The sequence below is a fragment of the Pan troglodytes genome, chromosome X (genome assembly GCF_028858775.2).
Source record: "Pan troglodytes isolate AG18354 chromosome X, NHGRI_mPanTro3-v2.0_pri, whole genome shotgun sequence".
NCBI classification, from domain to species: domain Eukaryota; kingdom Metazoa; phylum Chordata; class Mammalia; order Primates; family Hominidae; genus Pan; species Pan troglodytes.
Window position 1 is genome coordinate 22,112,865 of NC_072421.2, and position 17,121 is coordinate 22,129,985.

Below are 17,121 nucleotides of genomic sequence, written 5' to 3' on the forward strand. Positions count from 1 at the left end.
ATTTTTGTTACATGTCTGCTAGTAAATGACATTGTAAAAACCATTTATAGCAAAGTTGTACATTTTTAAACATATTACTTTTTGAATACTAGGGTTTGAGTTGCTTTTTAATTTTGTCATTTAGGTTCCTGAATTAAATTTAAGCATGAATTTTTTATAAGTATAGATTTTCCGCAAAATTATTATAAATGGGAGCTTTAACATTTTAGATAAGGATGCTTCATTTTACTCCTTAGCTTTGGTGACTGGGAGTCTTTTCTTTTTATTTCAAAATACATATTTTTCCAGCATCTTTGTAAGAAGAACAGAAATGAAATATAGGAAGGAATGGCTGAAATTTAATAACTTAATAACCCATGTAAATATCTTCATAAAAAAATTAGTTAAAGGCCTGTATTGTGGCTGAGGGCGGTGGCTCATGCTTGTAATTCCAGCACTTTGGTAGGCCAGGGTGGAGGGGGATTGCTTGAGGCTAGAAGTTCAAGACCAGCCTGGGCAACATAGCGAGACCACGTCTCTACAGAAAATTTTTAAAAATTAGCCAAGTGTCGCAGCATGTGTTTGTAGTTCAAACTACTCAGGAGGCTGAGGCAGGAAGATCACTTGAGCCTAGAAATTCAAGGTTGCAGAGGGCTATGATCGTGCCACTGCACTCCAGCCTGGGCAACAGAGTGAGACCCTGTCTCAAAAAAAGAAAAACCTGTATTATTATGGTTATTTTAAAATATGTTACTGCTCTTTTGGGGACTGAGGTTCTACAGTATGATCAGAGGTTTACATTACAGCTTTACCTTTCACTACAATGTAATTGTCTTCCTCCTTTTCTCTCTTTAGCAAAAGCTTTCAGACCCATTCAATTTTATGTTTTGATGAAGTAAAAGGACATTGTGAATGATGCTGAAATAAAAACAAAATTGGCTTTTAGTTTTCTGTAGCATATATGAATGAAAACCATGAAACCTCCGAAATAAACCTTAAGCCTTGAAAGACCACAGCATTACCAAATGCCATATTGGAAGGGGAGAAGGAAAAGTGAGCTGTATGTTCAAGATGCTGAACTATACCCACAGCTTTGGAATCAGCTTATCACAAAAGTCAAGACACCAACTATACAAAGTCCGCAGTTAATATAAGTGATAGGTTACAGGAGATAGTGCAAGTAACAGGGTATGGAAAGTCACCACCTTTGGTAAAACTATGTGGGTGATTCATAAAACTTACATGAAAAATTATTACCACTATTTTCTTTCTCCCATGAACTTCGTTATGAGTCAATCAAGAAATTCTGATTTAGCTCTCAGAACTTCTTGAATGTGGGGCAAAAAGATTCCAGGGGAGAAAAAGTGCTAGCTTCTTGTAGTGTTTGAGTTGCCTCTCTCTCTTGGACTCTCTGTCCATCTTTAGCTGTGAGAAATTATGTTCTCTGTTAGTGCTTTCTTTTTAAATACTACATACTTATACACACACATTATATATGCACACATATTCATAACTGTGAAATTCACATTAAGATATTAAGTATTAAAAAGATATATGTAAATTCAGATTGTTAGCAGCTCAACATGGTCTAAGTTTTACTTTGAAATTAAGCCACGTTAAAAAACCAAATGCCTTGATATACTCTTATTTCACTGGATAAGTGCCATTTAAAGTTCAGGAGGATGTGAGATGAAGAATGGCTCAATGAATAAAGACATTAAATTGTCGGCTTTTTTTCTCTAATGAAAATAAAATCTTTCCCGTATTTCTTCTTTTCAAATGTTTGTTCCTTTTATCTTTTCCCAAGACTTTCTTCGTATCATGTTTATAAAAATATCAACACTAAAGTTTTATTTAAAATAGGTAAACCTTGGGACATTTCTGAATACTCTGAATTACCTATTTAAGTTACTCTAAGCTAGGGTTAAAAATCACTTATTTGCATAGTTCCTTAACCACTGCATACACATTAGCTTATATTCCTTTGTACCTGAACCATGACTAATTCTTTATTTCTGTTCAGTGAATAAATGACTGTGAAAGAACAAAATTAAGATATCTCCAAATGTAGTAGACTTTAATATTGTAAGACTTTTTTTATTAATATTTCATGGGAAAAAGTTAGGTGAAGATGGATTTTGTAGATTGGTACTCATTATTTAATAGTTTTAGAATCTTTGAAAGGCACTGTATATCAAAATTCATTATTTCTGAAATGTTTATAACAGTATGCTATTTCCTTCACATAGATTGTTTTCCCAAAGAAAGAGGTAGTCATTGGTATAAAATGTTTAATTTATTAGATACTTCAGTATCTTTTTAGTAACACAAAGAAACAGAACATTATAATAAATATGTCAGCACCAAAAAATTTGGCAAAGACTGAGTGTCATTAGCGGCAGTATGATGGCTTTTGTGTTGAATTAAGTCTCTTCAGTGCTCTTAAAAAGAGCAGGAGGATATTTGGGTGTAGCATGACTCATATTATCAGACATTCATATAGGCATACTTCTAGTCTATAAAATTTCCTTTGGGAAAAGGTATCATCTACATTACATCCTGTGAGTAAGAGTGTGTGTATACACAGGAGTGTGTGTAAATGTTGATAATGAATCTGTTTCTTTGTCTTGTGTAGGGTAATAACTTTGAAAATATTTTAAGAAATGTTCTATCTTCCTGCCTGTGGGTGTAAAGATGCTCTCTTGCAACTCCAAATATAGCCATGAAAAAAGGTAAAAAAAATGTCTGGGTTGATAGGCTTAAATTCTTACCTTTATGTTTATTTGTAACTGGCTACTTGGGACCATAGAGTAGAAATTATCTTTTCATATGTTAGTCAAATAATTCACCACCTGTTATTTGGAAAGCAGACCAGGGCAAGTTCTAAAGGGGTCAGAGACAACTTCTTCCCTCTATGTACTGAGGGGAAAAGAAGCCTATCATCTCTTCAGCACCAACCCCAAAGCCTCTTGTGCACCTAATCCAGGCAACCAATTTTCCAGGACCTGCCCACTTATGTTGTCCTTCACAAAGGAACACCTGCTGTCTGCTTCAGCCTGATCAAAACAATTACAAGCCCCATCCACAAGAAAGCAGAACCTCTGGCTTTTAGCACTTGGGATTCCTTAATGACCTTCTTGGGAAATTTTAATCCTGTTTATGTTGTGTATAAAATACATTTTAATGTACATGTTGGGGATTATATATAAATTAGTAAGCTATATGACTTGCTGTTGCTTGTAGGCACTGACTTCTGCTACCTTGGATAATGAAGAAGATAATAGTAGTTCAGTGTATGTGAAAAACATTATAGCTAATAATAAGACATTTGTGTAAAAATGCATATGGTGGTTTTATAAAGGTTCATTTTAGCCTATGAAATTAATGTGAATGAATTACTCTATTAAAATATTGATAAAGCACTACAAAATATTTTTCTGGAAAAAACACCTTCATAACAGTGTTTATATGATGCGTATGATAAAGTAAAATTTTTCTAGGACAAATAGGATCTATACCCACTGTTCTTTTCCTTGTTTTAATCACATCATTATGACTTTAGGTCTGGAGTATTCAAGATAGAAATGTTTTTTCAAAGGTTCATTTATAAGGAGAAAGTTTATTTGAAATTTTGAGGTACAGAATGTCTATTACAGCTTTAGTATCAAGTATTTTACTTTTTTGGATGAGAGGTCATTTAATCTTTTATGCGACAAATTTTAAGTATATTACATATAAAAAATATTTTAATACTATATCTTGGTTTTATGTACAAAACTAAACCCTCCTTTCGAGTTTCAAGGCCCTTTATTGTCTCTGAAACATTTACATCATCATGTCACCATATCAGCTCACTAGTCAAGTTATGCAGTATGCTGTGAGATTCACATGAGGAAAATATGGTGTCACCTTTAAGAAGAGGCTTTATGATGGGTACTGCATGTAAGATGAACCTTTATGGATAGGTAAGATTTTATAAGTGAGAGAAAAATTACAAGCAGAGGGAAGAGTGGTTTTGCAAAGATACAGCTAAAGAGAAAAGCACAGTGTTTGAAGGAAACGTATATTCATTACTCAACCAACTCTTTTAATTATCAACTTTCTAAAAGCCTCTTATAATCATCTGAACTCTGTGTGTTTCTCCTGCCTCATTACTCCTTCCCTTGTTCTGTCATCTACGTGTACTGAACTACTGAAAGTTGCTCAAACCTGTGATACTTTGCCTCAGAGCTTTGTTTACCCCCTCAACCTCCACATCTTCTTCACCTGTCCAACTCCCAAGGAATTTGGCTTAAACTCATTGGAAACTTTCATTAGACCCTCAAGGATGGGTTAGGTGCCCCTGTTGGGGGCTCCTGTTGCACTCTGTATTCACCCTATTGAGGTACTTATCTTACTGCATTGTAACTGTTTATTGCTCCTTAATGAGGTACAGACTGTGCTGCATTCACTGTTGTATTCATACTACATGGAAGACACACAATAAATACTTAAGAGTTGTCTTAAAAACATATGAAACACCTAAACTAATCTAGACATGAGCAAGTCACTGCCTTCAAGGAGCTCATAATCTATTACAGAGGTTCTCAAATTGTGGCTCTTTAGGCCAGTAATATCAGCCTCACTTGGAAACTTGTATTAGGAATTAAAGGGTCGGGGGAGGAATTCTCAGGCCCCACTCTAGAACTACTGGATCAAAAACTCTGGGGGTTAAAACTCAGCATTCTTTTAACAAGGCTTCAAGGTGATTCTAACACATGCTAAAGTTTGAGAACCACATTGAAGAAAAGTAATCTGAGAAAAAGCTGTGATCAACCATACTGACAAAGGACCTGTTTGAGGATTGGTTATTTGTTCCTTAGTTGGGCCTTTGGAGTGCTATTAAAGGCTTTGAAGCATAGAAAACTTCTACACTGTAGCAGTATTTTGGAGCTGCAAAAGACTAGAAGCAGAAAGACAGGTTAGGATTCTGGTTTAAGTCTAGCAGTAGGTATCCAAGCCAGAACTAAGGCAGTGAGAAGAGGCATTAGTTGCTAGGATCTATTTGTTAGGACACAAAATAGATTAAAAAGAGGAGAAAAGTCATAGGTGACTCCAAACTCCCAACTTTAGAGGATGATAGGGAGGTTTTTTTGTTTTGTTTTGTTTTGCTTTCTGGTGAATGAAAGTAAAGAGATAATGAGTTTGATTTTTAAAGTCTTGTATTCATGTAAGCTACCAGTGGATATTCAAGGGAAGATACTGTGCTTTAGAATTGAAAAGACATTAATGTAAGTTCTGGCTTCACCACTTACTATTTTTGTAATCTTGGCCGAGAAAACAATCTCTTTTTGCTTCAGTTTCTACACACGTAAATTGGGTTTAATAGTTTACCTCATTAGGCTTTTGTAAGAATGAAAATATAAATAAAAAGAATGTAACATAGATATGAAGAATCTAGCACAGTGAATTGTTGATGCTTGCGATTATTCGGTAGCTATTAACGTGGACAAGCTAAACAGTTGGAAATATGACTAGAGTTATTGATAGGAAGCAGGAATGGTAGAAAGATTTGGGAATCATGCAGGAAGCTGTTGGTGAAAGCTCTTAAAAGAGATTATTGTAAGAAGACAGCATGAAATATTAGAAAGATGTGTAACACTTAGCCTAGAGGAAACAGGTACACTTATTGGTAGGGAAGAGGAAGAAAAGATGGAGGACAGGTAGGCAGAGATGTAATGGAACCATGTTATTTTACTCAAACTAATCTTTATCATCTATTTTCATGTTTCTACCCACTCTGTGTTTTAGAGTTGGAATGTATTGTGACTGAAAGTTACCTAATTATTTGACCTATGCAAGAATATTGAAACATCTCTTGGTATTGATCTATTTCACAAGTCAGCCAATTTCTTTTTTGGATATCTTTTTCTATTAGAATATTTTTCATCTCTGGACGTGGTGGTTCATGCCTATAATCCCAGAACTTTGGGAGGCCAAGATGGGGAAATTGCTTGAACCCAGGAGTTAGAGCCCAGCCCTGGCAACATAGTGAGACTTATAAAATCTTGACTTATTGAGTACACCTGAATAATAAATTTATATTCTCTCTTGTCAATCATCAAGGTATAATGCATAGAGCAGATTTTGTTTCTCCATCACCACCTTTTAGTGTTTTAAATAGTAGTGTTGCCTTTCTGGTTCTGCAGTTTTGGTGGAAATTTTCCATCCATAACAAACAGTCCTGATTAGGTAATTCATAAAATTTATTATTTTCTAATTGGAATATTGCTATTCATACACTAGGTTCATGTATTTTGTTGGTTTATTTGTTTGTTTAGAAGAGTAACTCATGCTTATTGCCAAAAGTTTAGGAAATAAAAGTATAAAGAAGAAAGTATGTATTGCAAGTCCTTACTCCCTTTAATCTAACCACCATTAATGGTGTTTTCTATATTTATGTACATTCTTTAGCAAAAGTGGAATAAAATTATGTTTGCTATTTTGGAACTTACTTTTTTCACACAATTTTTATATCCCTTACTAATGGATACATTTACATAATGTACAGGTTTTGGTTGATTTAAACAATACTGTGACACATATGTTGCACATTTATTTTTGTGCTTTTATCCAATCGTTTCCTTATGGTAGTGGAAGTAGAATTTGGGAGCCAAAGATATATACTATACAGTTTTGATGTATATTTCTTTGCTTTTGTTTAAAACATTGTTAATGTCATGTGAATAATAAAAGTCTGATTTAAAAATAGTAAAATTAGATACCCAAATTTTCTGCCATTAAATAACATCAGCTGTAAAATTAAAATCCACCCAAATGAACTTTCTTGTCAGAAACCAATTCTACTTTCTGATAGAAAAGCAATTCTATTTTTTGGAATTGTTACTTAAAAAGAGCATGTAGAAAGTGTGAAAGAATAGGATGAATCAAATTGCACTGAAAATTTCACAGGAAAATACCATCTAGCCTTAAAAATCTTCAAATTTTATAATAGGTAAAATGAAAAGAAATTGGTGAGTAGAAATCAATGTATAAATCATTTAGAATAGTTATGCTAGAAAAAAGATTGTGGCCATCACATTGACCACTTTAGTTAGCAATTATTTGAGTGAATAATTAAGTTACAAAATGTGGTTATCATTAATAAGTTGTTCCTAAACTCTTTGTATAAGTAGTATGTTTTCTCCCTCCAAACTTGTAATTCAAAGTGTGCATTCATATTTTTTTGGCAAGCAAAATGAACCCTTGGATTTGAACTCCCTTCGCTTTAACTCTTGGCTGTAGGGATACTACACAGCTATCAGAGGAATCGGAATCAATGTAATATACCTTTGGGCACATAATAGTCCCCACTTACATATAAGGGGAGGCATTTGACCAGTTCCATTACTGTAGTTGATCCACATTAATGTGATTTAAAAAAAAAAAACTGGCAGTCTCATTCAGGTTATCCAAGTATAATGATCATTTTGATTCATATCTGAGACTCCCTGAGATTTTAAGTATTATAACATCTCACTTCTCGTTTGTTCTAACTTCACCAACACTCAATTCAGCTATAGTTGAGGTTGCAATTTAGATGAATGCTTATTAAATATACCAAAGTCCCCATTCTATAATAGCTGCATTCCAGATTACCTCTTCTTCATAGTCTAGGGGTCTGTGCTGCTTTTGGTGGAAGTGCTCATTCTCTCCAGCTTGACAAATATCTTCCAGGCAAAAACATGGTTATTATTAGACAAAGGGCACCAATTATCTTTAACTTGGATGCCTAGAAAGAAACTGTTATCACTGTTCAGACCATTTGCTAAATCCTGCTTACAATCCAGGATAAATTTTGACCTAGTGTATTTATGTAACACATCCTGGAAAAGTATAATCCATTAGGGTTTGGGATAAAAGGTTCTTCTCTCTTCTAAATGTGAATTTTAAAAAAAAAAACTTGGAATAATAGACATTTTAATGTGTTTCTTTAAAGCATAGTTTCTAGGATTTCAGTTACCTGATACTGCATCACTAGTCCGTTTTGAAAGCAAAGTAACAAAAATTATTCTATGTTCAGAATTTTTAAAGGATGAAGAGTGAAGTAATTTTAACAGGGGATGCAGTTGAGCCCGACTTCAAGACATTTATCAAGTACTTTGATTTAATTACACAATATGTTTTTAGGTGATATTCAAATAGAATGGCTTCATTAAATTTAGCACATTATATTTTAAGTTTATAGGGTTGTTTGGAACACATTCCAATAGCTGCTTCATTGGAGTAGTATTGTCTTGTTATTTTTGTTCTATCTTTATAGCATGGTAAAAGGTTTATTGTATTGCTGCTATTGTCCATGCGTAAGAATGTTGCCTTGGTGTGTCAGTACCAGCTATTGGTAGTAAAATATCAGTCTAATTTAGAGACACTGGTACCACTTATCTCTAAAAGATGGTGATGAGAAAGCATGTGGTGTAGTTTGTAAGCTCAGGACATTGCCAAATCCTTGTTTTCAGGCATATAGATTTTTTAACTGTACTTGTGAACAGAGCTTGGATCTAGACCTAGCAGCTGAGCAGCATTAATGGTGACATAATTTCATTACATTCTGAATTACTCCATTGGTAGGATACCGTTTTAGTCTTTGATTTGACATGGTAAATGTCCATTATGTTGTCTGGTAATGATATGGACTAATGCAATAATATGGTTAATCAATTCAAAGATAAAATTTATTGAGTATGTATCTCCTGAAAATTGATAGGATGGTACACCAATTATGTGACTTTTTTTTTTACTAATCTTATTAAAGGGGGAGAACATTAAATCTTTGAATACTGTACCTCAATTTTATTGTAATGATTTTGCTGGTTACCAGGTGGGGTGGCAGTTGAAAAATTTGGTGAATGCACTACGAGAGGACCCGAGTGGTGTTATCTTAACTTTGAAAAAGCGACCTCAGAGCATGCTTACCTCAGCACCAGCTTTACTGAAAAATATGAGATGGAAGCCCCTTGCTCTGCAGGTAATGAAGCTTAATCATAAGTCATACACCATCATTTTAGCCATAGATTATCTCAGTAATGCTTCTTTATTGTGCCTCATCTCAGCAGCATATGGATTAATCTTGTATGCTTTTGAAAAGTTGTTTGTGAAATGATCTCTTCACAGCTATTCTAATAGGCTTAATTGTGATGAAATCCTTGAGTATCTAAAACCCAAATGAAAAACAACTCTGCCTTAATTTGTAAACATTTAAAGCATAATTCCAAAATGTCACAATTTATTTCATGCCAAAATATGGATAGAATGAAAATAAGATGGTTCGCTTTTATGATATGATCTTCTATTTTATGTTATACCCACATACTCTTTTAGAAGAAGCTAAATGATAGTTTATAGAATTCTTTTAAATCAGTTCATAAAATAGTAATAGTAATTTATAAACAGTAGGAAAATGAAATGTTATATTAGTAATTAAAATGCACCTAGTCCAAACTAGGCGCAGTGGCTCACACCTGTAATCCCAGCACTTTAGGAGGCTGAGGCGGGTGGATCACTTGAGGCCAGGAGTTCAAGACCACCCTGGGCAACATAGCAAAACCCCATCTGTACAAAAAATTAAAAACTTAGCCGGGCATGGTGGTATGCGCCTGTAGTCCCAGCTATGTGGGAGGCTGAGGCAGGAGGATCATGTAAGCCCAGGAGTATGAGGCTGTAGTGAGCTCTGATCATGCTACTGCACTCCAGCTTGGGCAACAGAGACTCCATCTCTTAAAAAAAAATGTACGTTGTACATTCCTCCTGATTGATCATTTTTCTCTTTCCACCCTGTAAGGTGGCAAAAATAGGGAAATTGTTGCACTAGAATTTTTGCATTTTTCTTCAGCATGAAACATCACTCTTCAGCATGAAACATTACTCTTAACATTGATAATTATTGAGTTATCTTGAAAGTTATAAAAATATGATTCTGACTGATGAAAGGCAAGGATGTAATGAATTTTTTTCTATTTCAGTCAGGATATAATCTTTAAACTTAAGTAATTTTTGTCCTTCACGAAACGTACATTTTAAAAATAAGAGACTATTACCTTTTCTTAGAAGTTAATTAAAAAAAAATAGGCCCATTGAACTGGAACATGGCCCATTCATATTAAAAAGGAAAGCAGTATATGAAATGCATTGTTGTCACTGCTATGTAAATTGTTATTAAGCTCTATGTTAGTACCTTTTATTATTCATAGATTTTTTTTCCTAAGAATCAAAATTCTCCATTATACATGAATGGCTTTATAGATTATAATGATTTTTCATTGTTTAAAACTTTACTACTTATTGGCCGTTGGCATTATACTTAATATAAAAACACATATATATGTCAACATTATGGCCTTTAAAATTTTAATGTGAATCTATTTTTCAAGTTAATATATGTAAAACTGTATTAATATGTCCAAATCCATTTGACTTGCATATATGTTTATTTTAAAAGATACTTGATGATCATTACAGTTCAGAGGTCAATGTTTGCCTCATTATCTAAGTCATAGATGAGTAGATCAGACTTTCCCATTACATCATTTTTTTTCACTGCATTATAATTTGCTTTGCTCCCCCTAGAGTTTCCTATTGCCATGTCTTCCCCAAAGATCCTTCTTCAAAGTGTAAGGGTGTGGGAACCCTGAAAAAGAGGCCTGTATTTTCAGCCATTAGGTTTTCTTCTCTGTATATGTGAGTGAAATTTAATACCTCTTCTTTAGTCCCTCATATTTCACATTAAGCACCAAAAATACCCTAGTTTCTTGTTGATCCATGCACTCGGTTTGAGGGAATATCTCTAGCACATGCTTTTATAATCTATTCCCCTGTTATATTCTTTTCCACATGCACAAACTGAAGTGGAGAGTTAAGGTAATGGCAGTACCCAGTTAAGAATCATTTTTATATAAAATGCTAAAATAATTGAAAGACCAACTTTTTTGTTACATATACATTGGGTGTAGGTATTCAAACCTAGAGAAAAAGGACTTTAATTTTAAAAATTACGTCATGTCATTCCTTACCCTGTAAGTGCCTTACTCTTCAGGCACTATTTCTAGATCCATTCCAAATTCTGAGAAATGTGCCTCATCAGATCACTAATTATTTTTATTTGTCATCGCTTATTCAGCTATGCTGCATGTATTTGTAAATTTACTTTTTCAAAATGCTGAAATCTGAAAAAGAGGAAATCAGCATTATATAAGTGCTGTATATATTGACATTTTTCTAAATTTGTCATTTCAGCTGAATTTGGTTCAACTAAAAGCTATTGGCCAAAGTCAACCATCCGTAGATAAATAATACTATTGGTTGGGGGAGGGGAGACTGCTTCTAACATTTTTGAAAATTACTTCAGTTGTTGCCTTTTTACAGAGCAGAGGAAAGAGTATTGGTGTTAATTAAATATTTTCTAGTGGCTAAGAAAAGGTCTTAGGAGTGAGGACAATGGGTAAGTCCTCTAACATACCGCACCACTACCGAATCTCCCTGATGAAGAAGACCTGAAATTGAACCATTACAGAATTCTTCATTGATCTTAAAGTTCTGGCTTATGCTAAAATGCAAAGACACCTGAAAGCATAATGAAAACTAGTCAAAATTTTTATAGATTATAGATTTTGGTACAGAAGATGGACAAAATCTCAAGGTACCAGGATCTGGAGGGTGAAGGTACACTGCCTCCAGAGCGGGAAATGTTTAAGAAATAGTGAGATGAAAAGATCTTGAAGGCAGTTTTTCATAACATCATGACTTTATCTGAGGTCACCTTTTCTTCCTAGTACCTAAGGAACTACCTCAGATGTGAAACGTAACTGCTAAACGTAGTAACAATCCTCTACATAGACAGGAGTGCCATTTTTATTGTATTCTTCCTTCTGGTAGGTGCAGAAATACACTGGAGCCAAAATGCCCATCAGCTCATCCAAATATAAATCTTCAGCATTCAAACTTGAAAAAATGGAAATGAGGTTATTTCTTTTTTCATAGGGTGTACCAGTAGTCTACCAAGAATTATTTAGAATAGAGGATACAAAAGGAAATAATCTGTGGCATTTATTTAACTCAGTATGTCTATTTAACCTTTTTGAAAATACTATCCCAGGCTTAATTTACCTGATAGCATTTATAGATTAAAATATAGGAAAGTTTGTAGTAGTATGGAGGTAGGCACTGATACATGTATCTTTTTAATAAACAAGTTTATCCTAACATAAGGAATAATGATTTTTTAAACTTATAAGGAATCGTTTTTATCTATACAAATAAAACAACCTTATCTATCCTAAGATAGAAGATTGTCAAAGAATACCACGTTTTAATTAAAGTAGTAGTTTTATTTCTAAAAATACTAAAAGCATAGTGACTTCCAATATTGATTAACTACAATGATGAATTTTGATTTGGATTTTCTTTTGAAATTCATTGATGAAATTATAGCCAAATAAACAGAAGCATACAATTCAACTTCATGCTCACAGAGCAATTTCATTAGTACATTTCATTAAATTGGCAGCTCTTTTGATGAATTCCTGATTTCTCAAATATTTTGTGATAGAACGTAAGGACTTAACCATCCCTTAGTCAAATACTACAAGCAAATTTAATAATATCTGGAAGCTTTAATTCTGTTGTCATTTTCACCCATTTGTAAAAACAGAGATGTCTCATCTGAGATAGAATCTCTTATTCTAAGAAAACAAACCAGGGATTCCTTGCTTTCTGAGAGCTGCTTTTCAAAACATCTTTTTAGTGGCACTCTACTAATTTCCTGCATTTTGGTAGGCATGGTGATTGCTTATCATCAATTTCTTCTAATTCAATGAAAAAAAAAACAAAGAATTGTGGATAAACCTCAAGGTATATTTTTAGATGTTTGTGGTTTTAAATTAATATGTGTAGGCCAAGAACATAGATGGGTGGTGTCCTTTTCTTCTTATGAGAGATGTATGGAAGAATTATCTGGACACTGCCAAGAATGTTCCTTGGAATCATCACTGGGAATCAATGGCTTTTAAAACATTTAAAAACCCAGCTTTTTTTTTTTTTTGGTGAGAATGCATCTCAGAAATGATCACTAAAATCAGTGCTGGAATTCTCAACATAATGACATATATTGTTCAAGACATTTTTATATAAAATAACATCAAGCTGTAACATTATAATTATGTTCCTAAATTGTATTCTCATTTATAAATCTCTCATTTTGCTGCCATAGTTACTTGTATGATTTTGTGATTTTGTGTTTTTCCATTTAAATTTTATTGTTTAGCATTACCTTGATGCCATTTTTAGAGCATATTTAAATACATTTGAGCAGAAAATAGAAAGAAAAGAGTCATAGTAGTTGATTTTGTTTATCAACTGGTGTAACAACTGGAGAATGTTGATTGCATTTGATTTCATATACATAGAGATATGAATGGTTAAAGTCATTCTGGAAAAATCAAAATACATAAGTAACAATAAAATTTAATATTCAAGTTGCAGGTCGTTGTGACTGAAAAAAAAACATTAGTGACAAAAAAATTTATCTGTTTCTGAGAGTTTTGTTTTAAGGAGAGCAAGAACTAGTATTAGGCATGGCACTAGAGAAGAAAATCAATTTTTAACTAAAAATGTAATTGGGCTGACTGGGAGCCAGAAGCAATTGTATGTTTTACATACTCAAATGAGTAAATACATGCAAGTAATTGTCAAATTTTAGCTCACCAGTCTTTAAGCAAATCAGTCAAAGGATCTAAGTCACATTTGTATTTTTGAGCCACATGCTTTCAAGATTTTAATAGTGGCTACAGATAATCACCTATAATGTAAAAATTGTCCATTCTTTCTTTAGTTAACATCCCCAAAATGATGTTTACTGTAATTTGAGAAAATGGAAGTCCAGTTTTAATGTTGCAGTTTAATTATGCCCATAAGACTGGACAATGCAGGATTAAAGACACTAGTGTTAGCCTCAATACAATGTGCAGTATTTCATGATTTGATGGAAAAAGCCATTTTATAGTGTGACTCTTAAGTCTTTATTAGTTATATGCTTTATAAGTAATACATGTTTTAGGCATATATATCTGTATTTTTAAGCCTAGGTAAATATGGTTTTCTGATCAAATCTGTGGTCAGAAAAAAACACTTGTTTTCTCTGTATTCTGACAGGAAAGGGAAAATTATATGCTTATAAAAGGATACTCAAACCTTTTGTATTTATAAATTTGCATTCTAGAAAAAGCTGTGAAAGAACTGAGAGTGGGAGAATTTTGAATATATGTATTTCCCTTGCTTCAGTTCTTTTCAAATAATTGACTACTTATGAAAAGCTTGGCCAGAAAAAAGTATTCCCAATAATTTTCCAAATTAGATCTAACCTTCTTTACATGGTCAAGAAACTAAAAATTATATGTGAATTCTTGCCGCTTAAAATTCAGGATACATTTTCTCTGAAGCATTTGCTTAGATTATTAAGAGAGTCAATATAAAACAATGTTCTTGTACTAGTGTTGGGAATTAAAAATGTGTTTGAACTGAGTAAGGACTTATGTGAATGTTCTGTGCTAGAATGATGGGGTATTGTGATCCATTTGAGTCTGTGTTTATTCCCAAGAGCGAATAAAATAAATGGCCAGGTTTTATACTTGATGTAATTATTTGTATTTCAGTGGGTATTTCCCCCCTGGAAGGCAAAGCAAGTTCTGTGTGATCTTGGCATTAGTGAATTTTAGAGCTAACTACATAAATGTGTAATGCACTGTTTTAATCTTTAACGCTGGAGTTGTCTTTATGTCATTGGTTTCATTCAAGCTGTATCAAAGCTGGGTCACGTACTAGAAAGAGGGACAACTAAATTAAGATATGCTTGCCCAGAGATGTTAAAATGTAAAATGTTTTGGGGAAAACCTCAACATCAAATGTAGTTTCTTAAGTATAGAAGTTCTTTTCTCATGGTCTTTAAGACTATAGAGATTTCACAGATACACCAATACCTTCTATATGTGCTCAGTTACCTTAGAGATGTTAAAATTGGGGCGCACAAAGAAAAGACCTCAGCAATCAGAGGCTTTAAAGTGAGACCTCAACCATCAGAGGATTTAAAGCTTTAGCTTACAAAATTTTATTTTACAACAATCACAATCATCCAATGATGTTTAAGCTGGATGAGTAAGATATTATTGCTAAAGTTATCACTCATAATTCAGTGGAAAGTTTGTGTCATACCCTATTTTGTGACACAATTTTAAAGTATTTATACATTCAAACTGACAGTATGAAAAATACAAGTTTTACCTAGAAGATTTCTAACACTAGCAAATTGACAGTAGTACGTTATCACCAATTGACCTAAGGTTATAAATGTATGTTTGAAGAGATACATATGATCATTTTATTTAGGATTTGGACATTTTAAGAGATGCATGCCAGTGCCCCCAGAAATCTATCATAGACTTGTTTTACAAGAGTCACAACATACATGTAAATGTGTCTTCCCTGTTGGAGCCTCATTGAATATGTGGAAGGAGAGCTTCATCTCAAAAGGACCATTGACATGAAAACTAAATGGTATGACAAGGTCCTTCCAGAAAACAAACCCCTTTGGATGGGATCAAAAGTGGATCCATGTCATACTTGATTACATACCACAGAAGATCAAGTTATGCTGAAGCTTCGTGTTTACTTTAAATAACAAGATGTAATCCTAAAGCAGTCCCCTTGTATTGTATCCATTTTATCCATAAGTGTTGATAGTTCCTAATTTTCTTCCCATTCATGTTTTGTCAATACCGGAGAAGGTCAAAATGATAAAAGAATGTTACCCTTTAATTCTACCTTTTTTCTTAAATTGAAATTTCTTTGTAGTGCAACAGTAACTACTTTTCTTACACTGTATTATAAACAAATGATTATAAGTAAATGTTGCCAGGATAGGAGAAGCTATCTTTTTGTATTATATCCTCCTCATTCGATTTTTTTTCAATCTAAGGAATATGCCTATTAAAACCTCAATGCTGAAAGAATTCTGTGTTTCAAGTTGAGGGAAGCTAAATTTGTTACTTTCTGTGCATTTTCACAAACTTAAATGGCTATTGGTGATAGGTGTATTTTTAATGCCACTTGTTACAACTAGGAATTTCTCACTGATAATTTTAGCTAATTACATCATTTATTCTGTACTTGATTTAGTCAAATTTTACTTGTCTTTCTAATGTTCTTTAATGCCTTTTTCATTCATTTAGTCATTTGATTTTTTACTCTTTCAATTTTTGTCCAAAGTTAGAAAATTTTTAGAGATTATAATTTTAAATTATCACAAAGACCCCTTTGGGTTAAGTGGTTATTTTTATTTTCCCATAAAGGTTGTACTTTACTAAACTTTATTTTTCCATTGCTTAATGTCTAGTTTTTTTAATATGAGTCTCAAAAAGAACGTTTATTATTTAGCTTGGATTAGCTTGTTATAAAGAGCACAGTTAGTAGAGAGAAATATGCTGAATATATCAAATATTTACAATGAGCTTTACTTGGTACAAGGCATACTGATGAGCCAGATGGTATTTCCATGATAAACCAGTTGAAATATTTTCTGTGACTTACCAGTCAATAAAATAACAAGCCAGATGAGTTAAGCAATAGGATTGACTAATTTCTTTTTTCTCTGAAGTAGTATTTTTTCCAACCAGTTCAATTAATTGAACCAGCTTGGCATAATCAAACTTGTTATGTATTTAAGCATATTTAAGAGTCTTTCCCCTCTATGTATGTGCTAATTTAACTAATAACATTAACTGATGACATTGATAGGAACTGTTTGCTAAAAATAGAAACCTAGAGAAATAGCAGTTTGAAGGAAATTGAGGGCTAATAATTACATTTCTTGGAAGGGAAAAGACACAAGTACCCTAGGTAGACAATTCTGGTAATAGTCCAGGCAGAATAAAATATTCCCTTGGTCATTACCTCACACTTCAGGTGTATCTATTTTAAAATATGCTTGTAACCATTGACTACTACTATTTCCTTCCCTCGTTTTTGTTTGTGGAGAAGAAGGGTAGGTACTAACCAGGAAAAATTATCTTTAGTTCTGTAGATGGTAAAAGTAAAGAAGAGAAGTCCTCAAAATAG

General features: G+C 33.2%; 1 protein-coding gene across 8 annotated transcripts in view; it reads left to right on the forward strand.

Annotated features, from left to right (window-relative positions):
- The window catches only part of CNKSR2 (connector enhancer of kinase suppressor of Ras 2), a 280,256-nt gene that overhangs the window by 133,193 nt on the left and 129,942 nt on the right, over positions 1-17,121 (forward strand). For 4 of the 8 annotated variants that reach the window (XM_016943171.4, XM_016943172.4, XM_054676638.2 and 1 more), the window contains exon 9: positions 8,840-8,986. The exons of the other annotated variants lie outside the window; for them this stretch is intronic. In XM_016943171.4, the coding sequence (XP_016798660.1) occupies positions 8,840-8,986 (147 nt within the window). The remainder of the gene's footprint in view (positions 1-8,839; positions 8,987-17,121) is intronic. 8 annotated transcript variants of the gene reach the window in all.